At 61.0% G+C, this 25,525-nt stretch overlaps 1 protein-coding gene and 2 pseudogenes across 1 annotated transcript; 1 reads left to right on the top strand and 2 right to left on the bottom strand.

Moving 5' to 3' along the window:
• Nucleotides 1-307: 307 nt before the first annotated feature.
• On the bottom strand, nucleotides 308-6,565 carry LOC137442650 (ubiquitin carboxyl-terminal hydrolase 36-like). The gene is made up of 14 exons (XM_068141647.1): nucleotides 6,316-6,565; nucleotides 6,024-6,245; nucleotides 5,218-5,328; nucleotides 4,619-4,721; nucleotides 3,960-4,027; nucleotides 3,726-3,796; nucleotides 3,280-3,362; nucleotides 2,856-2,967; nucleotides 2,416-2,556; nucleotides 2,010-2,113; nucleotides 1,635-1,722; nucleotides 1,045-1,344; nucleotides 529-678; nucleotides 308-334 (listed from the first exon to the last, which is right to left on the bottom strand). Exons 1-14 carry the CDS (start codon nucleotides 6,563-6,565, stop codon nucleotides 308-310), a joined length of 1,830 nt encoding a protein of 609 aa, XP_067997748.1.
• Nucleotides 6,566-12,180: 5,615 nt separating this feature from the next.
• Nucleotides 12,181-14,447, top strand: LOC137442652 (kinesin-like protein KIF18B; annotated as a pseudogene).
• Nucleotides 14,448-21,469: 7,022 nt separating this feature from the next.
• On the bottom strand, nucleotides 21,470-22,631 carry LOC137442653 (F-box only protein 5 pseudogene; annotated as a pseudogene).
• Between the last annotated feature and the right edge of the window lie 2,894 nt (nucleotides 22,632-25,525).

The raw sequence follows: 25,525 nt of genomic DNA on the forward strand, positions 1-25,525 counted from the left end.
CCTGCAGCAACAAAACCACCCCAGGGCTCCCTCAGCTCCTGCCACACACAGCCTGCAGCTTTGCTGCCAGAAGGAAGGCTGCATGGCTGTCCTGTTGCTCTCAGCACTTGGCATCTCAACACACTGGCCTGGCTGTGCAGCAGCTCTCAGCAGAGCAGCTCACACTCCCATGCCAAGGGAATCAGGCAACAGCCTCTGAGGCAAGCAATGAGCCCAGGGGCTTGTGCTCAGCTCTCCAGCCCCTGAAGGACTTTGCCCCAGCAGATGCCAGAGCAGGGCTAGCACTTCCAATTCAGGCAGTTCTGCTTCAGCTCAGCTGCACCCTCAGACCCATCTGGGAGACACAGATCCAACCTCCTTGGAGGCTCAGGGCCCACTTGATTGCTTCAAACCACCAGCAGGGACCATGGCCCTCAGTGCAGAGCCAGGACAGAGATGCAGAAAAGCCAAGCACTTGGTGTGCTTCACCACCCAAGCAAAGCCACCCCTGGGCACAGGACTCACTGCCCAGCCACAGCTTTGGCCTACAGAACTCTTCTGAGGTGCAGAGACCTTCTCAAAGACGGAGAGAAAGGTTTCCACCAGGTTTGGGGCAAAAGCCTGCAGGTATGCTCCTCCCACGTTCTTGATGATGGAGTCCAGCAGGTAGAGAGCAGGGAGCTTCTGTGCTGGAGGAGCCTGGAATCATGAGAAGAGAGGGAGAAGTTGAGACAACTAAAGCACCTCTGAAGCATTGCAAACCCAGGGATTGCCAGGCTCAGACACCTCAGAGCCAGCACTTCAGCAGGGTTGGAACACTGAGGTTTGCTCTTGCAGGCCAAACCAGCCCCTGGGACAGGCTTGCAGACAGCTTTTAACCCCCAGGCTTCTGGGCAGGCTGGAAAGCAGCCCTCGGCCCCCTGCTGCCCTGCTCTGCCCCTCTCCTGCCTCACAGCAGGACATCTCCCCAGGCCCTCCTCGCCCTCCAGGCCCCCCCAGCCCGCTGGCTCCAGCTGCTGCCCCCAGCAGCACAGCTAGGAGCAGCAGGCAGTGGAACTTCCAAACCTTGGCCGCTTGTGCCTCCACCAGGGCGACAATGCTGCTGGCAAAGGCCACCTTCTGCTGGGCCAGGACGGTCAGCTTGCTGATGTAGGACTTGCTGCTGCGTGTCAGGCCCTGCAGCTGTGCCCAATAATCCTGGCACACAGCTGACACCTCTCTCCTGGCTGCTGGGCACTCAGCAGGCAGCTCTGGCAGGCTGGTTCCGCTCAGCAGCTCCGACCCCATCCCAAAGGCGCTGTGGGCTACAGGGCCTCCCACCTCCTCCAGCCCAGGCAGCTGCTTCCCTGGCAGCAGCTCTGCTCTCTAGACAGGGAGAGCAGTTCAGTGACAAGTCCAGGAGCCAAGGACACGCAGACCCTGCCCTCCCCAGCCCTCCCCAGCCCCACACAGGCCTTGGCTCTGCAGGATGCCTCCTGCAAACCCTCCTGCCCTGCGCCTGCCTCCCTGCCAGGCTGCAGCCCCCCTGCCCTGGCAGAGCAGACAGAGGGGCAGCAGCTCCCAGCACCCAGGAGCACTGGCCAAGAGCAGCCTCCAGGGCTCCCCTGGCCCACCCCTGCTGAAGACAGGAGCCCCCTGCTCGCAGCTTTCCTGACCTCCTCTGGGACGCTGCCAGTGCTTCCGGGCAGGCTGGAGGCAGCCTTGGCAATGGGCCCCTGCCAGCTCTTCCTGAGGCTGGGGATCCTGGGGAAGGCAGAGAAGGGCTGGCATGAGCTGCCAGGGGCTGAGCCTCTCTCAGAGATGCAGAGGAGAAAGAGGAGCCAAAGCTCTGAGGGCATGAGGTGCTCTTGAGGGAGAGTGAAACCGTGACAAGGGGCTGGACCCCTCCCTGCCACCCTCCTCCCAGCCAGGGCATGCACAGGGCATTGGGGTACCCGGGCCAAGCTCCTGCCCACAGCCAGCCCTGTGCCAGCCCTGTGCCAAGTGCTGGGAGCAGGGGGCAGAGGGGCCAGCAGGCAGCAGACACTCACCTCTGGTAGAAGAGCAGGTAGGCCTGCTGCTGCTGCAGGACCTCTTGGGGGGCTGCGGAGCCGACCCGCTCGTCGTCCGCTCGATACCACTGCCCATCGCTGGCCTGCAGCAGGAGAAGAGAGAGCAGGGCTGGGCTGTGCCCAGGGACCTTCCTGGCAGCAGCAGCAGCAGGAGCAGCGCCCGTGGGCACAGCTCCTCTCCCCACGAGGCAGAGGAGGCCCAGGGCAGGCCAGGGGGCTCTGCCAGAGCTGAACCTTCCCCCCTCCTGCGGCACAGCACAGCCTGCACCCCGCAGCCAGTGCTCCCCACCACGCACATCTGCTGAGCACCCTCCTTGCTGGGCCTACAGGGACCCCCCAGCACCCCCCAGCCCTGAGGGGGTGGCACCACAGCTCCTGGGCTCACCTTCACGTAGCAGTAGTAGTGCCCTGCGTGGCAGCTGTGCCCAGAGTGCAGCAGCACCGCATAGAGGCTGTACAGGACGGGGTCCCTGCGCCGCACAGACATGTAGGGGCGGAGGTTCAGCAGCATGGGGTACCGCACCTCCTGCAGAGACAGGAGCGCTCAGCAGCCTGCACAGGCCATGGCTTTTGTGCTGGGGCAAGAGCAGCACAGCTCTCCCAGCAGGGCCACCTCTCCAGAGAAGGGCACTCAGCCTCCTGGTGCAGGGGGGTGCTGAGGAAGGCGGCAGGAGGAGCCGAACTCCGCCTGCAGCGCACAGCGGGGGAAGGGCTGCAGGAGCGCGGCACAGCTCCCGCTGGCCACAGCAGCACCTCCCGGCCCGCTCTGGGCAGCAGCACCTGGGGCCAGGAGAGAGCCTCAGCCCCGGGCTGCCAAGCGCTCACCTTGGTGATCTTCCCTGCGGCGTAGGGGGCAAAGCGCTTCAGTGCCACCGTGAGGACGTTGGGGGCTCGGTGGATGCTGAAGCGTTTGCTGGCCGACACCTCCTGCTGGCACCTGCACAGGCAGAGCTCCAGCTCTTCAAGCTGCTGCGCCAGCCAGCTGCCTGCCAGCCCTGGCCGGGCAGCAAAGCCCTTGGCACCGACCCTGCTGACAGCAGCCGCTGCTCCAGGGCCCCTGCTCACGGCCACGGCTGCCGGCCCAGCTCCTCCTCACCACAGGAGGCAGCCTTCGCGGCAGGCTTCCACGGCCACGGCCCTCAGGGCTGAGCCGCGGAGCAGGCAGTGAAGCCCTCCCGCAGCCAGCAGGGGGCACAGCTGCTTGCCCCCAGCACAGCGCCCCCCGGCCGCCCGCAGCCCCCAGCCTCACCTGCCACACTTGTAGGCGTTCTCCCCGCACAGCAGCTCTGCCTGCACAAACTGCCCCAGCGCCTGCACCACGCTCCTGGCCTCCTGCAAGGACAGAGCAGAGCTCAGGCCACCAGTGGCCTGTCCACGCCACAGCCCCGAGAGAGCACACCCAGCGTGGGCACAGGGCCACAGGCTGCAGCAAACCCCTCAGCCCCACCAGCTGGCAGTGCCCAGCACCACGAGGGGCAGCTGCAGGGGCCCCAGCACCACGCAGCCTCACGCCCAGGCACCGGGCACTGCCCTGCCAGACACAGCAGGCAGCTCAACAAGGCAGCGGCTTCCCTCTTGCCTGGGCTGTGCCTTGGCACCGGCAGGCTCAGGAGCCCTGAGGGCAGCGATGCTGCAGCTGCAGGAACAGCCCCAGGAGAGCAGAGCTCCTCCCCAGCCCCCACCCTGCCGCCCTACCCCGATCTCCAGCGCCAGGTCCAGGCAAGGCTCGTAGCTGTCCGAGGTGCTCTTGCACTCCAAGCACGTCACTGCCAGAGAAAGAGCACTGAGCACAGCCTGCCATGGCCCTGCACCCACCCCAGCAGCTGCAGCTGGGCATCTTCTGCACACGCTCAGCAGTGCTCCCAAATGATTCCTCCTGCCAGGCAGCCCTGAGAGGCCCAGGCCCAGGAGCTGGCAGCCAACACTCACCACGGGACCGCAGGGAGCCGCCGAAGATCTGCTGAACCAGCGTCGGGGCCTGGCTCTGGCCATCCAACCTAGGCACAGGAGCAGCAGGGCTCACACCGCCCCTCCCCCACGGCCACCCCCGAGGGCCCCCTCCCCGTGTCCTCAGCACAGCTCCCCCCGCTGCGCTCTGCCCAGCGCACAGGCTGCAGAGCTCCAGAGGCAGAGGGAAGTCGCAGCCTCTGCCAGGCTGCTCTCCCAGGGCCACAGCTCCAGGGCTGGCACCAGGCTCCCAGGGGCACCTTCCTCCAGAAGGAGCAGAAGCTGCCGGCCGCAGCTCAGAGCTGTGCGCTGCAGACTGAGGCAGCGCAGGGCCCAGAGGAAAGCTGCTCACCCACAGCCACAGAGCTGCACCTGAGCCAGCTGCACCCCGGGTTCCTGGGCAGCTGGCACAGGATCCAGACCCACAGCAGCCTCAGGAGCGGGGGAGAGGGCCACAGCTAGGCTGGGGCAGAGGAGCCGGGAGAAGGGGGACTGTGGCACAGAGGGGCAGAGAGCTGGGCCATCCAGTGCGGCCCCTGCACTCAGTGCCTCCCTCTGGGAGTTCAGCCTGGGGCACGGGGTTAGCCCTCCCACGGGCACGGGGCACTGGTGAGGGCACAGGGCAGGAGGGCCACACATACTGGGCACAGCCGTTCCTGCAGGCCTGCTGCATGGCGTCGATGCTGTAGCGCAGGAACTCGTGGGCATCCTGCTGCTGCCGCAAGCAGAGGTGCTGGGCAATGTCTGCAGGAGGGGCAGCAACCAGCCTCAGCATCTGCTGCAACAGATGCAGCTCCTCCCTCCCTCCCTGCTCCCCCGCAGCCCAAACCTGCTGTCAGACTCACGGCCACGGGAGGAGCCCCCCGCAGCCCACGGAGCCCCCAGCCCCTGGCAGGCTCCCTGAGTCACCTCAGGAGAGCTGTCTGCCAAGAGCTGCTCCCAGCCCACAGCTTCTGCTCCAGCATCAGTCCCTGCTCCCCTGCAGGGCAGGGCAGGGCAGGGCAGGGCAGGGCAGGGCAGGGCAAGGGAAGGCAGGGCAGGGCAGGGCAAGGCAGGGCAGGGCAGGGCAGGGCAAGGCAGGGCAGGGCAGGGCAGGGCAGGGCAGGGCAGGGCAGGGCAAGGGAAGGCAGGGCAGGGCAAGGCAGTGCAGGGCAGGGCAGGGCAGGGCAGGGCAGGGCAAGGGAAGGCAGGGCAGGGCAGGGCAAGGCAGGAGAGGGCAGTGCAGGGCAGCCTCCCTTACTCTTGAGGTTCCGGATGAAGGACACCGGCTTTATGGCCTGCCTACTGCTGGCAAACGCCTGCCCCACGTGGTCCTGCATCAGGCACAGCATGCAGAAGCCTTCTTGGCGACCTGGAGCAGCAGAGCAGAGGACAGGACATCAAGGACAAAGCCAGGAGAGATGGAGGCAGGACAGAGGCTGCAGGGATCTCTCTTCCAACAGAGCTCAGCCACACTCAGTGGTCCCTAGGAGCTCTGTGCTGCAGCACAGCTCTTGGGCATCCTGGGTACACAGGGGCCAGCAGACCTCACCCTGGCTGATGCCATCCCACTCACAGTACCACTGCAACAGCCCTCCCCCGCCCCCCCCAGAGGAGAGAGCGTCCATGGGGATGGAAAACAGGCACAGGCACTCTCCGGAGGAGGGCACAGGTTGGCCCTGAGGGGCAGGTCCCAGCAGAGCCCTACAGACAGGGCTGTGAGCCCTGAGAGCTCCCCCTGCTCCCAGCTCCGAGCCTCCCACAGCAGCTGCTGCCCGCAGGCAGCCTCCTGCCCTGCCCTGGCTGCAGCCAGCAGAGGCAGCACCTCGCCGGTGCCAGGCTGCAGAGCTGGGGAGCACCGCTAGGGCCAGGAGAAGACAGGAACAGCCTCTGGTGGAGACAGGGGCAGCAGGGACAGAGAGGGCACAGCCCAACACTCGCAGCCCCTGCCAGGGCCACCTGCAGAGGTGCCGAGCGCAGGACAGGCAGGCAGCTCCCGCTCCCCACGGGCACCCTGGCACTGCCAGCCTGGCACCGCCAGCCGCCCGGCCCAGGCTCCCCACTCACAGCTGCGGCCGTGCTCCTCGGAGAGCAGGTAGTTGGCGAGCGGCGCCGTGTGGCTCAGGCACTGCAGCGTGGCGTTGAGGAAGCAGCTGCGCCCCAGGTTGTGCAGCCCAGCGCCGACCCCGCAGAGCCGCTCCCACCGCAGGGACAGGCGCCCCACGGGGAAGGGCAGCTGCTGGGGCACGGGGACCCCGTCCCCTCCTGCTGCTGGGGCTTGCTCACCGCCTGCAGGGAGAGAGGCGCTGAGCCCCAGGGCTCAGGAGCACCAGCAGCACCCTCGGCCCTCTCTACCTACCCTGCTTGCTGGTCAGCTCCTCCTTGGGGCTGCCGCGGTGGCTGCCAGCCTCGACCCAGGGCTCCAGCTGCTTCCCCCCGGGCTGATCCCCCTTGCCACGACCGGCACGCTCAGACTCTGCCTCCTGCTGCCACAGCTCCTTGGGCGAGGCAGCCGGCGGCCAGCCCGGAGCCCCTTCCTCACCCAGCCCCAGCCGGCGCCTCTTGGCTGCCGGCGCCAGCCCCTCCTCCAGCTCCTTCAGCCTCCGCATGCTGTGCACCATGGAGCCACGCTCGTTGGCCTCGACTCAGCCGTCCCAGCCCACTGAGCTCCTTCCTCCTCCTCCTCCTCCTCCTCGTCCTCGTCCTCGTCCTCGTCCTCGTGTCCCTCGCGCTCGGTGTCCAGGCAACAGGCTGAGGCGGAGCGGCGCTGCTGATTGGCTGCAGTGCCAAGGGGGGGCGGGACTTGTCAGGGCGTGGTCGTCGGGCTCGGCGATGCCCATTGTGTGCTGGCACCGCGGCGCAGGCGGGCGGGGGGGGGGGGGCTGGCCCTGTCCTGCTCCAGCCCCTGGCCCTGTCAGGTGCTGAGGGCAGTGGCACCAGGAGGGATCTGAAGGTGGCCTCGCAGCAGCTCCTCTCCTCCCCTCCTCCTCTCTTCCCCTCCATTCCCGGGGGCCCAGGGGATCCCTCCCTGGCTGAGGAGGGCTGCTGCAGACCCCAGCTAGTAGCTTCCCCTGGTCCTTGACCAGTGGGGTTCTTGTGCTGGTTGTCAGTTGTGAATATATCTCAACACTGTAACTCCTGGAGAGTTTGTACATATTCCTTGCATCCCATTGCAGATTTCCCTTTGCCTATAAATACAGCTTTCATTTGCTTCCAGCTGGGCTGGGCTGGCAAAGGTAATGTTGGGGGGGAATTTCAACCACAGGGAAGAAGGAGCAAAGATCATTGTCACATTTGATGCTCAGAGTTTACATCTGACTGGAGGGGAACAAGCCTTTGGCTGTCAAAGATCCTTCCAGACTTGCATTCCCAGTTACAGCTCTCCTTTGAAGTAAGCACAAGCTGTTCTCCAGGGCAGTATCAAATCTAGGAGGAGAATCCAGGTGTGTTCCTGAACACCTCCTGAAGTCCATTCAAGCCAGCAGCTAGAAAACCAGCAGGGAAATCCAGCTTCTGGGTGATAAAAATGCCACCATGGGTCTGTTAAGGAAGCACAATCCACAGCACCCTCTGCCCTTGCCAGGCTGTGTCCCTCTGCCTAGATCTGCAGTTGAATTCATTTCTGACTCAGCAGTGGGGTTTTGTTTGCACTCTGCTGTTCCCTGCTCTGCAGAGGAGTTGGGGGTTTTGTTGCAGACAAATGACTTGCATGTGCCTAAACAAAAGCAGGAACCACTCCCAGAAGTTTGCTTCTGTCTGCTGGTTTTTAAGGCACTGATTTGATTTGGGTTAAGCTAACCAGGCAGGAATTACAACAAGAGACTTCTCTTTATTCCCCCCCCCCGCCCCCCCAAGATTAGGTATTACACTTATTAGATTGTGGACAGGTTCTGTTTGCTTGCAAATTCCCCCAGGATGCTCCTGGGCAGCTTGGGTGCAGTGTAGAGCATTCAGAAAATGGAAAAGGCTAAACCACGAAACAGCTTCACCCCACGGATCAAATCAGAGGCCAGGCAGGAGCTTAGGAAGAGCCAAGGAGCGCGCAGGTTCTGCTCCCGGGGATGGAGCAGGAATTGGGAGATGCTCCCTAGGTCTCTGGTCGGCAGCAGGCTCCAGAGCTGCCGGTTTGTAATCTGATTTGCGGGTCGTGTGGCACAGCCCAAAGGGAAAGGACCTGCCAGAACCAAAGTGTCCTCAGGCACGGCTGCCACGAGGCCAAACTCCTGCGGCAGCCCTGTCGGAAGGGTGCGAGACAGCCGCAGCTTGCCGGCAGGCAGCCAGGGAGCAGGGCCCCAGGGCAGGCAGGGCCAGGGAGAAGCCAGGACCCAGGGCTGGTGTCTGCAATGCTGCCGCCAAGGCAGCGAGGCCAAGAGCAAAGCAGAACGTGGGAGTGAGCAAGAGGAAGGCAAGAGCAAGAGAGCCCCCACAGCCTTCTGCTCACCCTGGTTAAGGTGTTCAGAGACAATGTGTCCCAGGCCAAGGCACACTGGGTGCCAAGCACCCTGCTAATCATAGTGCCAAACCCAAGCGGACTTCCCCCTCCAGCAGCCTGGACCTGTCCCAGGGGAAGGCAATTTCCTGCCTTTGTCTTTCCCCATTCAGACCTCCACTAGTGGAGATGGGGGAAGGAGGGTTTGGAGCACACTGTAACAGCCACATCTGAGCAAACTCCTTCTTTTAGGTGCAGTGGGGCTTAAACCCGAGATCCAGCTATAGATTGGCCTAGTGACAGAATGGTGTCAAAGCAGCTGCTCTGCTGCATAAGCAGAGGAAGGCACATTTTCCCCTGGGTGACATGTGTAGACCTCTAGCAAGACAGTTCCAGGGCCTCAAAATGCCAGAAGAGGTGAAGAGAGCTTATTAGAATAAACCTTTATTAGAATAAACCAAACCAGGTTGGAAGAGACCTTCAAGATCATCGTGTCCAACCCATCAACCAATCCAACCCACCCAAACAGCTAACCCATGGCACCAAGCACCCCATCAAGTCTCCTTCTGAACACCTTCAATGACGGCGACTCCACCACCTCCCCGGGCAACCCATTCCATAGCGCAATCACTCTTTCTGTATAGAACTTCTTCCTAATATCTAACCTGAACCTCCCCTGGCGCAGCCTGAGACTGTGTCCTCTTGTTCTGGTACTGGCTGCCTGGGAGAAGAGACCATCATCAGCCTGTCTACAACCTCCTTTCAGGTAGTTGTAGAGGGTGATAAGGTCACCCCTGAGTCTCCTCTTCTCCAGGCTAAGCAGCCCCAGCTCCCTCAGCCTCTCCTCGTAGGGCTTGTGTTCCAAACCCCTCACCAACTTTGTTGCTCTTCTCTGGACTCGTTCCAGCAAGTCAACATCCTTCCTAAACTGAGGGGCCCAGAACTGGACACAGTACTCGAGGTGTGGCCTAACCAGTGCAGTGTACAGGGGCAGAATGACCTCCCTGCTCCTGCTGGCCACACTGTTCTTGATGCAGGCCAGGATGCCATTGGCCCTCTTGGCTGCCTGGGTACACTGCAGGCTCATGTTAAGCCTACCATCAACCAGCACCCCCAGGTCCCTCTCTGCCTGGCTGCTCTCCAGCCACTCTGACCCCAGCCTGTAGCACTGCATGGGGTTGTTGTGGCCAATGTGCAGAACCCGGCACTTGGATGTGTTAAATCTCATGCCCTTGGACTCTGCCCATCTGTCCAGCCTGTCGAGGTCTCTCTGCAGAGCCTCTCTACCCTCCAGCAGATCAACTCTTGCCCCCAGCTTGGTGTCGTCAGCAAATTTACTGATGATGGACTCAATGCCCTCATCCAGGTCATCAATAAAGATGTTAAAGAGCACAGGGCCCAGCACTGATCCTTGGGGCACACCACTAGTGACTGGCTGCCAGCTGGATGTGGCACCATTCACCACCACTCTCTGGGCTCGGCCCTCCAGCCAGTTCCTAACCCATCGCAGTGTGCTCCCATCCAAGCCATGGGCTGACAGCTTGGCCAGCAGTTTGCTATGGGGGACGGTGTCAAAGGCCTTGCTGAGGTCCAGGTAGACCACATCCACAGGCCTCCCCACATCCACCAGGCAGTCACCTGATCATAGAAGGAGATCAGGTTGGTCAGGCAGGACCTGCCCTTCCTAAATCCATGCTGGCTAGGCCTGATCCCTTGGCCATCCTCTAAGTGCTGTGTGATTGCACTCAGGATGACCTGTTCCATGATCTTGCCTGGCACTGAGGTCAGGCTGACAGGCCTGTAATTCCCTGGCTCATCCAACCGGCCCTTCTTATGGATGGGCACCACGTTGGCCAGCTTCCAGTCCTCTGGGACCTCGCCAGTGAGCCAGGACTGCTGGAAAATTATGGAGAGTGGCTTGGCCAGCTCATCTGCCAGCCCTCTCAGCACCCTAGGATGAATCCCATCTGGTCCCATGGACTTGTGGGGATCCAAGCTGCTAAGGAGAGTTCCAACTACCGCCTCATGGAACATAGGGAAACTGTGCAGCTCCCTGGCTCCTTCTGCTAGCTCTGCAGGCCAGCTGTCAGGAAGACGTTCTGCCCTTCTAGTAAAAATTGAGGCAAAGAAGGTGTTAAGTATCTCTGCCTTTTCCTTATCCTTGGTTACAATGTTCCCCTCCGTATCCACCAAGGAGTGGAGGTTTTCCTTCCCCTTCCTCTTGCTATTAATGTATTTATAGAAGGACTTTTTGTTGTCCTTCACAGTAGAGGCCAGTTTAAGCTCCAAGTGTGCTTTTGCCTCCCTAATTCTCTTCCTACAAGACCTAGCAACATCTTTAAACATTCTGTGGGTTGCCTCCCCTCGCTTCCAAAGGTGATACACCCTCTTTTTTACCCTCAGTTCCATTAAAAGTTCATGAACCATCCAGGCTGGCCGTCTGCCCCGGCGGCTCATCTTCTGGCACATTGGCACAGCCTGTCCCTGAGCCTTCAACAATTCTTCATTGAAGTAGGTCCAGCTCTCCTGGACCCCTTTGTTTTTAAGGGCTTTATCCCAAGGAACCCTCTGAATTAGTTCCTTGAGTAACTCAAAGTCTGCCCTCCGGAAGTCCAGAGTGGAGGTCTTCTTGCCGCCCCTCTTGGCTTGACCAAAAACCGAGAATTCAATTATCTCGCGGTCACTGGACCCCAAACACCCTCCAACCACCACATCACCCACCAGTCCTTCCCTGTTGGTGAAGAGGAGGTCAAGCATAGCCTTGCCTCTGGTAGGCTCTCCCAGCACCTGGGATAAGAAGCTGTCCTCCATGCATTCTAAAAACCTTCTAGACTGTCTCCTCTCTGCTGTGTTGAGTTCCCAGCAGATGTCAGGCAGGTTGAAGTCGCCCATGAGAACAAGGTCCGGAGATCTTGAGACAGCCCTAAGCTGCCTATAGAATGCTTCGTCAACATCTTCCTCCTGGTTGGGTGGTCTATAACAGACTCCAACCAGGGTGTCTGCCCTGCTGGTCTTCCCTCTAATTCTTATCCACAAGCATTCAACCCGATCGTCCCTAATCTCCATCTCAATGGCATCTAGTGCCTTCCTGATGTAAAGGGCCACCCCTCCACCCCTTCTTCCTCGCCTGTCTCTCCTGAAGAGCTTGTAACCGTCAATTGCAGCGCTCCAGTCGTGTGAGTCATCCCACCACGTCTCTGTGATGGCAACTATATCATAATTTTCCTGCTGCATCAAGGCTTCCAGCTCCTCCTGTTTGTTACCCATGCTTCGTGCATTACTGTACATGCACTTCAGCTGGGCTGCTGGTTTCACCTCCGACTCTAGCTTGTCGCCCCCAGACTCTTGTCTGAGAGGACTCTTTTCAGCCCCTTCCCCCTTCGAAAGTAGTTTAAAGCCCTGTCGATGAGACCTGCCAATTCCCTACCCAGGATCTTTTTATTCTGTGAGCCCCACCTGCATCTGTCACAATCCCCTCCCTGAGCAACCTGAGAGGGCCAGTGCTGACCTGGAGATGTCACCTGAGGGCTCTGGGGGCAGGCAGGGCCCAGGCCAGCAAGAAGAGAGCAGAGACAAGCCCAGATGAGTGTGGAGTCCTGCCTGTGGGGTGGCATCAGCTGGGAGCCCTGTGCAGGCTGGGGAGCAGCCCGGTGCAGAGGGCCCTGGGGGTCCTGCTGGACAGGATGTGAGTGGGAGGCAGCAGTGCCCCATAGCAGGAGCTGGGTTTGGGGCTGTGTCCCCAGGGGCATTTCCAGCTGAGGCAGAGCTGGGAGCATCCCCCCAGTGCTGCTGTCGATGGAGGCTGCTCTCAGGGCTCCTCCCTTTCTCCTCCCAGTGTTTGCCTACGGAGCAACAGGAGCAGGGAAAACCTACACCACGCTGGGCTCAGAGAAGAGCCCTGGCATCATCTACCTCACCATGGAGGAGCTGTACAGGAGGCTGGAGGCTAGGAAGGAGCAGAAGAGCTACCAGGTCCTGGTCTCCTACCTGGAGGTAGGCTGTGCCCAGCTGTGCCTCTCCTGCTGCCAGGCCACCATCTCCAAGGTCTGGACTTGTAGTGCCAGGGCTACCCCTGTGCTGCCAGCTGTGCCCAGTGGCCAGGACAGCCCCAGACTGGAAGCAGGCTGCCCCTACCCAGTCTGCTGAGCTGGTGCTGCTGGTCTGCCCCCTCTGGAGCTGGGGGCTACAGGGCACAGGGCAATGAGGGCTTCCTGGCTGCAAGGGCTTTGGAGGAGCAATGGCTCAGTGCCTCACTGGTGAAGCCTCCTGAGCTGTCCTCTGCCTTTAAGGCACCTTCAGCTGCTCCTGCTGGCACCAGGTGCCAGAGGTGCTGTTGGGTGGGCAGCAGGCCCTGGGGTCCAGAGCTGCTCTGCCTGCTGCCCTTTGGGGCCCCAAGCCTCAGCCCGAGCTGGAGCTGCCTGCTGCAGGTCTACAACGAGCAGATCCGTGACCTGCTGGAGCCCAAGGGCCCTCTGCCCATCCCGGAGGATCCTGAGAGAGGAGCTGTGGTTCAGGGTCTCTCCATCCAGCAGGTGGGGGTGGAAGCAGGCACAAGGTGTGGGCAGCGCTGCGCCTGCCCCAGGGATGCCAGCGGGCACTGGGGGACCTGGAGGGGGGAGGGGAGGGCTGTGGGGACCCGGGGCAGGGGCTGTGGGGACCCGGGAGTGCCAGCTGGCTGGGTGCTGGCTGGCAGCAGCGCTGAGCCCGAGGCCAGAGGAGCCCTGCAGAGCCGCAGGAGGCCTCAGCCTGTGTGCCTGTGGGCGCTCGGTGCCCGTGCCGGGGCTGCGCTGATCCCTGCCCTCTGCCTGCTCCCCGCCAGCCCAGCTCGGCAGAGCAGCTCCTGCAGATGCTGCTCGGGGGCAGCAGGAACCGCACGCAGCATCCCACCGATGCCAACGCCTCCTCCTCCCGCTCCCACGCCGTGCTGCAGGTGAGGGGTGGTGCTTGGGGCAGCCCTTGGCACCGCTGCCCGGCAGGGAGCAGGCGGCGATGCTGTGCCAGGGCCGGCGTGCCAGGGCTGCTGCCGCGGCTGCGAGCGGCGAGCCCGAGCGCCCTGCGGAGCTGCAGCCTGCCCTGCCTGTGCCCTGCCAGGTACAGGTGAAGCAGCAGGACCGCGCCGGGGGCCTCGCTGGGGCTCTGCAGGTGGCCAAGATGAGCTTGGTCGACCTGGCCGGCTCGGAGCGAGCCGCGGTGGCCAAGAGCAGGGGCGAGCGGCTGCGGGAGGGAGCCAGCATCAACCGCTCGCTGCTGGCCCTGCTCAGCGTCAGCCAGGCGCTGGCTGGGGCCAAGGGAAGGCTGCCGCCGAGGGGCCCTGAGCGCCGTCCCCAGGGCAGAGCTGCCGTGGGCTGAGCGTGGCCAGGGCTGGGAGCCGAGGGCCAGCCCCTGAGCGGAGCCTCGCTGTGCCGGGCAGGGCAAGCAGAGCCACGTCCCGTAGCGGGACAGCAAGCTGAGGCGGCTGCTGAAGGACTCCATCGGCGGCAACTGCCGCACCCTGATGCTGGCTGCCCTCAGCCCCTCGCCGCTCTGCTGCCAGGACACCCTCAACACCCTCAGGTGTGCCAGCAGGGCCAAGGAGATCCAGGTCTCGGTGAGCCCCTCGCCCCGCGGCCGGCAGTTGCTGGGGCTGGCTGGGAAGGAGCCTGGGGCAGGCTGCTGCCTCCCTGCCGCCTCCCTGCTGCAGCCGGGCTGCCTCTGGAGCCCCTCTCAGAGTCAGCTGCAGCCGCCCGGGCCCCACCAGCCCAGAGGAGGCTGAGGAGCTGCCCTGCTCCCGCCTCAGCAGAGGGGAAGGAGCTGTCCCGGTGCTGCTCTCAGCTCCGCTCCTCCCTCCCTGCAGCTCAAGAGCAACCTGCTCAGCCTGGACTCCCACGTCTGTCAGTATGTTGTGCTGTGTGCGCAGCTGAGAGCGGAGGTGAGCTGCTGCTGAGCGCAGGGCTGGGCTCTGTCTGCAGCTCTGCTTTGCCTGGCACCCAGCCTGCTGAGCTGCTGGGGCTCAGGGCATGCTCTGAGCCAGGGCTGCCCCTTGCTCACAGGTGGCAGAGCTGCAGGCCAAGCTCCGTGCCTATGAGGATGCTGCCCGGGGGGCACAGAGCCAGGCGCCAGTGCTGCTGCCTGCCCTCAGCTCCAGCCTGCTGCAGCTGCCCAGGTGAGGCTGCTGGGCAGGAGGGATGGAGCCTGGGCTGGCATCTTGGGGTCCCCCATGGCCAGGAGCTTGCAGAGTTTGGCTGCTGGCTGCAGCCCAAGTGGCTGCCAGGACGCAGCTGAGCTGCTCTGCTGCTGTGCCACAGCCTCTCCGCTGCCCAGCTGGAGTGAGGAGCCTGGCAGCCCCCACAGCTGGGGGACAAAGGCCAAAGCTTCCTTGGGCTCCATCCCAAACCTTGGTAGGCCAAGGGATGGCTTCCCCAGAGGCTCTTCCCTGGCTCAGGGGCTGCTGCTGTGACTCCTGCAGGTTGGAGGAGGCTGTGCCCAAGGTGTGCCTGGACCTCACTGGTGGGGAGAGGGCTGGAGAGCAGCAGCAGCAGCTGGCAGCTGGGTGTCCTGTTCCCTTGCAGCTGGCCTTGGAGGAGGTGAGAGGAGGGCTTGGCCTGGTGAGTGGGACCCAGCAGGCAGCTCAGGTACCTTGCTGGGCTGCACTGGGCAAGCTGGGAGCTGAGCTGCTCTGGGAGGTCTTGGCTCAGCAGGTGCTGGGCTGTGGAGTGCTGGAGAAAGCTCTGAGCCTGGCAGGGAAGGGGCAGCTGGGGGCCCAGGCTCAGCTCAGCTCTGGCCTGATGCTGCTCTGGGGGCTTGCTGCAGGCTGCAGAGGAAAGGTCTGCCCCAGCCAGCCAGCAGGCAGATGTGCAGCAGGAAGCAAAGGAAGCAGCCCTCCTCCTGCAGGGCTTGACTGCCAGCCAGCCAGAGGGGTGAGTGTCCTTGTGCCCCCTCCCTGTGCCACTTCCTCCTGGCTGCTCAGAGAGTTTCAACCTTCCTGCGGTGTGCAGCCCCCCTGAGGGTGCTGGAGGTGGGGGAGGGCCCAGGCCTTGGCTTACAGAGCAGTGCCTGCCCTCTGAGGTGGGCTTTGGCTCCTAGAGGGCCAGTCCCAGGGGAGAAGCTCCCCTGGAAGGGTCAGCAGGGAAGGTTTCCAGGCACAGCAGCTGAGAGCCTTCAGTGCCTCTTGCCAGGCCTGGAGCTGCCTCCCCCAGGGCTCTGCTGCTGCCTCTGCTCCCCGAGGTGCTGCCCTGGCAGGGCTGCCCTGGCACCACCTGCTGCTGTCTCTGCCCCAATGTCCTGGCAGAAGGAAGCTCTTGGGGAAGGTCTCCCGAGGGAGGCTGCCTGTGCTGTGTGCCTGAGGCCCAGCACAGCTCTGGGGCTGCTGTTGGGTGCCCTGCAGCCAAGAGGTGACCTCCCAGCCCAGCTTCTGCAGTCCCAGCCTGGGGATCCCTCAGCCTGAAAGCTTGCCTGGCCCAGAGCTCCCCCCAGGCTGTGCCCCAGCTGAGGAGGGGGCTCAGAGGTGCTGCTGGTGGTGCTGAGCCTGTCTTGGGTGCCAGTGGCTGAGGTTCAGCCCCTCACTGCTCCTTGGCTCTGTCTCTCTCTGCCCCAGGGCTGCAGCTGCTGCCAGGAGCTCCTCCCCAGAGCAGCAGTCCCTGCCCCAGGCTGGCAGCTTCCTTGCTGCTGCTGTGGCCTCTGAGGCACTGCAGCCCCTGGCCCCTCAGGAGGCTGCTGCCAGCCAGGAGCAGGCCTCCTCCCCAGGGAGGGCTGCAGAGGCCAGCAGGGCCAGCCCAGCCCAGAGGAGCCAGCAGGGCTGTGCTGCTGAGGATCCAGGTTTGTGCTCTCCCCTCTGTCCCAGGCTCTGCTGCAGGGCTGGGGGGCAGCTGCCAGCTGTGGGCACAGGGCAGGGGCAGAAGTTTCTCCTGCCCTGGCACCCAGTGGGGTCTGAGCCTGCCTTTATCTCCTGTGGGTGACTGCTCTGGGGGGCATCTGCCCCACTCAGCCCAGCTGTGGCCTGGCTGCTGGCAGCCTGTGTCTGGGCAGGGCTGAGCTCTTCCTCCTCATCCTCAGTGCCAATGCATGACCCAGCCGCAGAGCCTGGCTCTGCAGAGGCTGCTGCTGGGCACAGGCCAGGCCCTGCCACGGGACACTTGCTCTGGGCCCAGGATTGTTTGTGCTGGCTCTTGTCCTTGGCTTTGGTGTGGTTTGGGGCAGCCCCAGCAAAGAGCTGGGGGGGGTGGGGGGCAGAGGGGGACCCCTGGGGCTTGGGGGTGCCTGGGAGCTGCAGCCAGGGAGCTGACTCGGTCTCTGCTCTGCTCCTTGAGCCGAGACCTCTGTGGCTGTGCCTGGCACCCTGTGATGAGCTCTCCCCTGCCAGGCTGGCAGCACCTGGCTGCGCTCAGCAGTGCCAGGCTGCTGGCCCTCAGCCCCATCGGGAAGAGGAGGAGGTCCCTGAGATGCCAACTGCTCCCCAGCCGGCCTCTGCCTGCAGCCTCTCCCCGCGGCTGAATCGCCGGCGGAGCAGTGGGAAGCCAGCAGAGGCTGCCAGGGCGGCACAGAGCGCCCCCAGCCCCTGCCCCCCAGCCCCTGTGGCGCTGCCAGCCTGGCCCTGCAGCTCCAGGCTGTGCCCGGGGAGGCTGCCCCGGAGCCGCCTGCCCCTGGCAGCTCCCCAGGGCTGTGCCCTGCCCCGGCCCCCAGGCCCTGCCCTCGATGGCACCTCCCAGGTGTGCAGGCTGCCAGCCTCAGCCAGCAGCCCTGCAGCCCCCCGGCCAGGACCTCCTCCAGCAGCAGGATGCCCTCTCGGTGCCCAAGTGAGTGCTGCCCTGGCCCAGCTGCCCCCCAGCCCCGTGCCAGGGGCAGTCAGGATCCCCCCTGGCACTAACCATCCCTGCCCTGGCTGCAGGCCCTGCATGCTGGCCTGTGCCACACAGGCACCCTCTGTGCCCAGGCTGCCTGTGGGCTCCAGAGCCTCTGCCCTGAAGCAGAAGGCAGCTGAGAGGTGAGAGAGCTGCCAGGGGCTGCCTGTGCTCCCACTGTGGGCCCTGCCCCATGGCTGCAGCTGCACCTTGCCAGTGCCCTCTGGGCCGCAGGGAGGCCTCTGCCCCGAGCCTGGCTGGGTGCCAATGGCCTCTCTGCCTTCCTCAGAGCCCTTTGCCCCCCCGGGGGTGGGCAGCGGAGCTGCATCCCCCAGCTGCGCAGCAGGCACCGAGCTGCCAAGGCCTCTGCAGCCCAGGTGAGGCTGCCCTGGGAGCCACTCTGCCAGGAGTGAGCCCTGCCCCGGGGCAGGCTGCAGCCTGCTGCTGTGCCAGCCCCGTGCCAGCTGCGAGGCAGAGCCCTGCCATGGGGATGGTTGGTGCTGGGGGGTGGCTGCAGCCTGCTGCTGTGCCAGCCCCGTGCCAGCTGCGAGGCAGAGCCCTGCCATGGGGATGGTTGGTGCTGGGGGGGGTGGCTGCAGCCTGCTGCTGTGCCAGCCCCGTGCCAGCTGCGAGGCAGAGCCCTGCCATGGGGATGGTTGGTGCTGGGGGGGATGGCTGCAGCCTGCTGCTGTGCCAGCCCCGTGCCAGCTGCGAGGCAGAGCCCTGCCATGGGGATGGTTGGTGCTGGGGGTGGCTGCAGCCCCAGCTGAGGGGAGGGCAAGAGAGCAGGGAGCTGCCAGTGCCTGGATGTGCCCCAGAGCTGCCTCATGCCCCTCTCTCCTCTCTCTGCAGCCCCAGAGCATCCTTCAGGCCCTCTGAGCAGCAGCGCAGCAGGAGGAGCCCCAGAGTGCTCCCAGCCCTTGGCAGCAGCCTCCCTGCTTCCAGCTCCCAGCCACTGAAGCTCTTAAGGTGAAGACTTCAGCAGCCAGGAGCCCAGCCCAAGCTCCCAGCGCTGCTTCCACCTTCTCCCTTGGCGTGGGAGCTCTTCTTCGTCCCTTGCTTTGTGTCCGTTCCCCCCTCAGCACTGTAACGCCCGCTCCCGTCCTCGGCGCCGCTCTCCCCCGGCCCCAGCCCCTTTTGCGGCTCGCTTCCCCCTACCCCACTTCGCGGTTCCCATCCCTTTCCCCTCCCCTCTGCGGCCCGGCTCCCCCCCTCTCTGTGTTGTTCGCTAAAGGTTCGGGGTTTTGGCTCTTCAGACCTCCTCTGGCTGCCTCTTGACCCCCTTGGGGGACCCTGGGGCTGGGGCTCCCTCGGGGGGCGCCTGGGCCAGGCCCTTCCTCCCGGGACGGGCTCCAGTCTGCCTTCCCCCTCTCTGCCATCATCGCAGGGGCTCTGGGGCTCTTGTTCTTAGCCTCTGTGGATCAGGCAGCCCCACTCAGCTTCAGAGGGGGAAGGTGGAACCAAAGGGCTCTCTTCTTTCTTCCCCAAGCTCCACTCCCTCACCTTGGTGTTTGTCTGCAGCTGTGGCATGAACTGAGGCCACTCTGCTTCCCCTTTCCTACAGCCCTTGAGGCTGGAAAAGACTTCTGAGCCCATGGAGTCCAACCATCACCAACAGAGCATTTCCCCAAGGGCCATGGCCACACATTTCCTGAGCCCCTCCAGGCATGGGGACTCCACCACCTCCCTGGGCAGCCTCTTCCACTGCCTGACCACTCTAGCTGTAAGAAATGCTTCATAGTATCCAAGCTAAACCTTCCCTAGCACAGCTTGAGCCCATGACCTCTTGTCCTGTCATCAGGGAAAAGTTGTCCTCTCAGCATCCTCCTCTTCAATAGCTTCTGCCTTGTGCAGGAATCTTCCAGCCCCAGCTAGAGCAGGAGCAGAGAATCCAGCTCAGGTCACCCAGGAACACATCCAGACCGGGCTGGAAAGGCTCCAGGGAAAGAGACTCCACAACCTCTCTGGGCAGCCTGCTCCAGGGCTCTGGGACCCTCACAGTCAAGAAGTTCTTCCTCCTGTTGAGGTGGAGCCTCCTGTGCTGCAGTTTCCATCCACTGCCCCTTGGCCTATCCCAGGGCACAGTGAGCAGAGGCTGTCCCTGTCCCTGTCCCTGTCCCTTCCTTCCTGACCCCCAGCCCTCAGCTCTTGAGAGACACTGATCAGATCCCCCTCAGCCTTCTCCTCTCCAGACTGAACAGCCCCAGGGCTCTCAGCCTCTCCTCCCCAGGCAGTGCTGCAGTCCCTTCGGCATCCTTGGAGCCCTCCCTTGGACTCTCTCCAGCAGATCCCTGTCCCTCCTGAGCTGGGGAGCCCAGAGCTGGATGCAATATTCCAGGGGAGGTCTTAGCAGGGCAGAGCAGAGGGGGAGGAGAACCTCCCTGGCTCTGCTGGCCACATTCCTCTGAATGCCCCCCAGGACCCCCTTGGCCTTCTTGGCCCCCAGGGCACACTGCTGTCCCATGCAGAGCTTGTTGCCCACCAGCACTCCCAGGTCCTGTTTCAACCTCTTCAAGGATGTGCTGCCTGTGGGAGCCTGGATGCTGCTCCTGCTTCCTGTGAGGAGCTCAGACAATGAAATATTCTCTTAACTCCTTTTGCTCCCCTGTTCCAAACCATTTCACCTTGTGCCTTGCACCAAGCCCCTTTGAGAACCTCTCCAACTGCCAGCCACACAAGGTGAGTTTCTCACATCAGCCTTCATGCTACCTGTGCTTGCAGACAGGGCAAGATCCAACTCAGAGTCCTCAGGGAAAGGGAAAACCAAGCCAAGGTTCTTGTGAGACCTTCAGAATGCCAAATCATTTATTGCTCAGGGGTTAAGCACCTGGGTTTCACAAATCATTTGGAATTCTTAGGAGTTGCTGCAGTCAGAACTAGGGGCTGGGGGTGGCTGACACCCCTCAGGCTGTGCTGTCATCCAGTGAGAGCTGGAAGAGCTGAGAGCTGGCTGCAGGCAACCCTCCTGGAGTTCAACAAGGACAAGGGCAGGGTCCTGCATCTGGGGAGGAGTAACAGCAGGCACCAGGATGGGTTAGGAGCTGCCCTGCTGGAGAGCAGCTCCATGGAGTCTTAGTGCACAAGTTCTGCATGGGACAGCAATGTGCCCTGGTGGCCAAGAGAGCCAATGGGGTCCTGGGGTGCAGCAAGGAAAGTGTGGCCAGCAGAGCTGGGCAGGATCTGCTCCCCCTCTGCTCTGCCCTGCTGAGACCACAGCTGCAATCCTGGGTCCAGTTCTGGGCTCCCCAGCTCAAGGGAGACAGAGAGCTGCTGGGGACAGTCCAAGGGAGAGCCAGGAGGATGCTTAGGGGACTTGAGCATCTCCCCTGGGAAGAGAGGCTGAGAGCCCTGGGGCTGTTTAGTCTGGAGAAGAGAAGGCTGAGAGGGATCTGATCAATGTCTATTGATAGCTGAGGGCTGGGGGGCAAGGGGAGGGGGCCAAGCTCTTGTGGGTGGTGCACAGCAATCAGCCAAGGAACAGTGGAGACAAACTGGGACAGAGAAGGTTTCAGCTCAACAGGAGGAGAAACTTCTTTGGTGTGAGGCTGCTGGAGCCCTGGAGCAGGCTGCCCAGAGAGGTTGTGGAGTCTCCTGCTCTGGAGCCTTCCCACGCCCTGCATCCTGGATGCATTCCTCTGCAGACTGCCCTGGGTGCTGCTGCTCTGGCAGCCACTCACCCCTAGATCTATGAATACAGTCTCACAGGCTCACAGTCTCGCCAAGGTTGGAAGAGACCTCGAGGATCATGGAGTCCAGCCTGCCACCACAGACCCGTGACTAGAGCATGTCTCCAAGTGCCACGTCCAATCTCCGCTTGAACACCTCGAGGGACGGGGACTCCACCACCTCCCTGGGCAGCACATCCCAGTGATGAATGACTCTCTTGGTGAAGAACTTTCTCCTCACCTCCAGCCTAAACCTCCTCTGGTGCAGCTTGAGACCGTGTCCCCTTGTTCTGGTGCCGGTTGCCTGGGAGAAGAGCCCAACCCCCACCTGGCTACAGCCTCCCTTCAGGGAGCTGCAGAGGTATTGAAAGGATTTTTGAAGAGTAGCAAAGATTTCAATAAAACACAACTGAAGTTTCTCCCTTCAGGCACTCAAGAATTGCTAGGGCTACACATGGAAGGTTACTTGTCAAAACTGCTTTGGTTTGTTCATTATCCTGGGGTGTTTGGCAGACTGAAACACAGCAGAAGGATCACCAGGACAACCATGAGAATGTCATTAGAATTCATTCAGAATTTTCTTTTCCATTGATGCATCTAAAAATCTTTTCTAATGGATGTTTGTGACAGTTCCCAGGAACTCCAGCACACCTCAAGAGAACAGCAGCAAGCACCTCCATGTTTGATTTGCTTTGTGGGTAGTTTTGTACCTTAAACCCCCCCACGTTCAAGAGTCTGTACTGGGATGGGTGGATCATAGTCGGCGTGGATTCTCTTGGCTTCTTTTAGTCCCAGGAAGTGGCCCCAGCTTAGAGTTAGGTTTCACTGGTTTGCTGCTCCTGCAGTCACTGGAGTTGTGGTAGCTGCACATGCCCTCTGTGCAAAAGCCAAAGCCACAACTTCCAGGCTTGCATGCCGCCCTTTGTAGACGGGAGTCGTACTGCGCAGGGGAGCCACACTGCTGGCAGACTTTAAGGCTTTCAGTACTTTTCAAGGTCTTGGCAGCCTCCCAGAACTCCATGAGCCTGCTGTGATTCTGGGATGCTTTGGATCTGGTGCCTTTTTGGTTCAAGTTGGCAGGTGGGATTGCTTTCTGAATGGAAGCTAAAGCAGCTCGGTAGAGGCCAAACTCCCTCGTTGCAGCGTTCTCTGATGTCTCGGTGGCATTGGAACAGCTTTGCACAGCTTTACTCTACTTTTGGAAGATCCACTTATCTTCCTGCAGAATCTTCTGCCAGGTTGTGCTGACTTTGGCAAAATTTAGTAAATCCATCTCACCAAGATGCCTTAAAATATTTGCTAGTAGATGCTTCGGGTTCTTTTGGAAGAGGTCAGCCAATTAGATGACAAAGTTCAACCTTTCCTCTCAAAACAACTTTTTTCTCCTGCAGCCCAAGACTTCAGGTTTTTTCCAGCACTTTTTTTCAAAGTTGAGCAAATCATCTCTTCAAAATGGATCACTGGCAACAAAGTCTTGTTTGAAAACTGAATTTGGTTTTGGTTCTTATGAGACTGCTTTGGTGTGCCACAGCTATTCCCAGCCAAAGGTATCATCATGTTCTACTGTATCAGCATGTTGACTGCTTAGCATAGAGCAACGACCACTGTCCTCATTACATTTACTGTGTGCCAGTGCCTCCATTTCAGAGATACCTTCATCCAGTCTCTGGTTTATTTGTTTCTTTTCTTTGCTATGTACAGGACTTCTTTCATCCTCAAGATCAAGATCACAGGTGAATGTATTGCAGCACAGGTGTGAGCACATGCAGGCACAGTCTCCTCTCTTCAGGCCACTCACATCCTGGGCTGCATCAAAGGAAGAGTGCCCAGCAGATGGAAGGAGGTGAGAGTGCCACTCTGCTCTGCTGAGACCTCACCTGGAGTACTGTGTCCAGACCTGGGGCACTCAGTGTAAGAAGAACATCAACCTGAGGCAGCAGGTCTGGAGCACAGCCCTGTGAGGAGAGGCTGAGGGAGCTGGGGTTGCTTAGCCTGGAGAAGAGGAGGCTCAGGGGAGACCTCATTGCTCTCTCCAACTCCCTGAAGGGAGCTTGTAGCCAGGTGGGGGTTGGGCTCTTCTCCCAGGAACAAGAGGACACAGTCTTGAGCTGTGCCAGGGGAGGGTCAGGCTGGAGTGAGGAGAAAGTTCTTCCCAGCAAGAGAGATTGGCCCTGGGGATGTGCTGCCCAGGGAGGTGGTGGAGTCCCCATCCCTGGGGGGCTTCAAGAGGGGATTGGGTGTGGCACCTGGAGCCAGGGTTGAGTTGTCTGGAGGTGCTGGTTGGACTTGATGATCTCTGAGGTCTTTTCCAACCTGGCTGATTCTATGATTCTAGGATTGTGCCCCTGCCCTGGGCACTGGTGAGGCCACACCTTGAGGAATGTTGGGCTCCTCACTACAAGGAGGCCATTGGAGTGCTGCAGCATGTCCAGGGAAGGGCAATAAAGCTGGGGAAGGGTCTGGAGGACAGGGCTGGGGAGGAGCAGCTGAGCAAACTAGGGCTGCTCAGCCTGGAGAAGAGAGACTCCTGGGGAAGAGACTCCTGGGAGTCCTTCTGGCTCTGCAGCTCCATGAAAGGAGGTTGGAGTGGAGTGGGGCTTGGTCTCTTCTCCCTAGCTGCAAGTCATAGGAGAAGAGAAAATAATCTCAGGCTGCACCAAGGGAGGTTTAGACTGGAGAGCAGGAGAAATCTTTCCTGCCAGAGGGGTCAGGGATCTCCAGATTTCCTTCCATGGATTCCTTTGTTCATCCCTGACCTCCCACTTTACCCCAGGGCTACTGCTGGGCACAAAGATGCAGCTGATGTTGCTCCTCCTGACCAAAGCCAGCACAGGAAGCTTTCACTTTTAGCTTGAGCTGTGTGACACAGAAGCATTCTTGCACTCAGAAAAGCTGCTGCTAGAAACCTCCAGGGAGCTCAGGTCTGGAGGCCACAGGGAGGCCTAAGCACACTTTGTTTCTCAAGGCTGCTCTAGAGGGGGAAAAGTCTGGCTTTACCCTCTAGTCTTTAATAGCTAACTACAAGAAGAAGCACCACTGCATCCCCATGGGACTGATCTTGAAGGGCTGCTCCTACTCTTTTCACTGTTCCACCAAGTTCAGCTCAAGGTTTTCTCCCAGTTGGGTTTCCAGGGAGGGACCTGTGAAGAACAGGAACAACCAGAGCTCAGCCCTGCCCCTTCCACACTGCCCTGCTCTCAGCATTGGCCACTACAGCTCATTTCACTGCTCCTAGCATCCAATCCAAGCTCTTCAGCTGAAGATTGGCTTGTACCCCTCATCTCCAAGCTGCAGGAGGACAGTAAGCACTTCACCATCCCTGGCTCACTCATTCACCCAGACTCTCTTCAAAATCACTGCTGGAAAGAGGCACCAAGGGACAGGGAGAAAAGCCTGGGGGCAGAATAATGTTTTCCTCCTCTAACAGCAGGCACTCTGGATGCTGTTCAGCACATGCTCCCCCAGCAGCATCAGCTTTTCCTCTCCTCACACTGGCTCTTCAGGTTTCAAATCCCATCCACAGTGCTCCAGGTGTAACTTGTTCAAGCTGGCAGATTGCTCTGTGTGCCCAGCTCCGTGCTGCTGTATACAGCTCTGCCCCAGCTCCATGCAGTGGCTCCAGCTCATGAGTGAGCCAGAGCCAGAAATCAGTGGATCTGCTGCTTCTATGGAATCACAGACTCAGTTTGCTTGGAAGAGACCTTTACAATCCTGGAGCCCAACTGTTAAGCCAGCACTGCCAGATCACCACTAAACCATGCCCCTCAGCACCACATCTTCGTCTGTAAGTCCCTCCAGGGAAGCAGATTCCACCACTGCCCTGGGCAGCCTGTTCCAGGCCTTGGCAACCCTTTGGGGGAGGAAATGTTTCCTAGTGTCCAGCCTAAAGCTCCCTGGTACAAGCAGAGGCCATTTCCTCCTGTCCTATTGCTTGTTCTTGGTGAGACCGAGCCCCAGCTCACTCCAATTTCCCTTCAGAGAGCCAGAAGGCATCCCTTCAGTCTTCTTTTCCCCAGGCTAAACAACTCCAGTTGCCTCAGCTGCTCCTCAGACTTGTGCTCCAGACCTTTCACCACTATGGAAGGCATCTGCCTCTGCACACAGTGGCTTCTGCTGGAGAAATGAGAGGCACAATCTCATGCACACCTCGCACCACAAGCTTGGCTCTGGACTGGGCATCACCAATGGCACAGGGGGAAGTGTCACTGTCACTTTTCTCCAGGTCATTTATGGCCAGCTGGAGCATTTGTCCTTTCTCTGTGATCTCAGACTGCTTGGTAGCCCTGAGCTCAGCAGTGCCTTTTCTCCAGACCACAGAGGATGCAGCTCTCTGGCTCTGGCCAATCAAAACTGCAGTTCCCCTTTCAGCAGCTCTCAGGGCTGAGAGTTCCTGGACAACATAATTAGGTTGTTCTGGAAGGGAGAAACAAAGAAAGAAAGACAGAAAGAAAGAGCTCTGTTAACTACTCAAGTGCTGAGCACAGAGTGCTCTGGGATCTCCTCTGCCCTCCCTTGGAGAATTACAGAATATAGAATCCTTTAGCTTGAAAAAGGTCCTTGAGATCACATCTAACTCTTTCAGCCTACCCCTGCCAAGCCCACCACTACCCTATGTGCCTTAGCACCACCTCTAGATGGCTTTTCAATCCCTCCAGGGAG

This window comes from Melanerpes formicivorus, unplaced genomic scaffold, assembly GCF_026170545.1.
Source record: "Melanerpes formicivorus ecotype bairdi unplaced genomic scaffold, bMelFor1.0.p_v2 SCAF_7, whole genome shotgun sequence".
In the NCBI taxonomy this organism is placed as follows: domain Eukaryota; kingdom Metazoa; phylum Chordata; class Aves; order Piciformes; family Picidae; genus Melanerpes; species Melanerpes formicivorus.

Bases quoted from the DNA above. Each gene is read 5' to 3' on its own strand.
- LOC137442650 (XM_068141647.1), bottom strand. From the start codon at position 6,565: ATGCGGAGGCTGAAGGAGCTGGAGGAGGGGCTGGCGCCGGCAGCCAAG. The intron at 2,557-2,855 runs GTGAGCGCTTGG...CTGTCTCTGCAG, and splicing joins CCGCAGGGAAGATCACCAAG to GAGGTGCGGTACCCCATGCT. The intron at 679-1,044 runs GTTTGGAAGTTC...TCATGATTCCAG, and splicing joins TGGAGGCACAAGCGGCCAAG to GCTCCTCCAGCACAGAAGCT.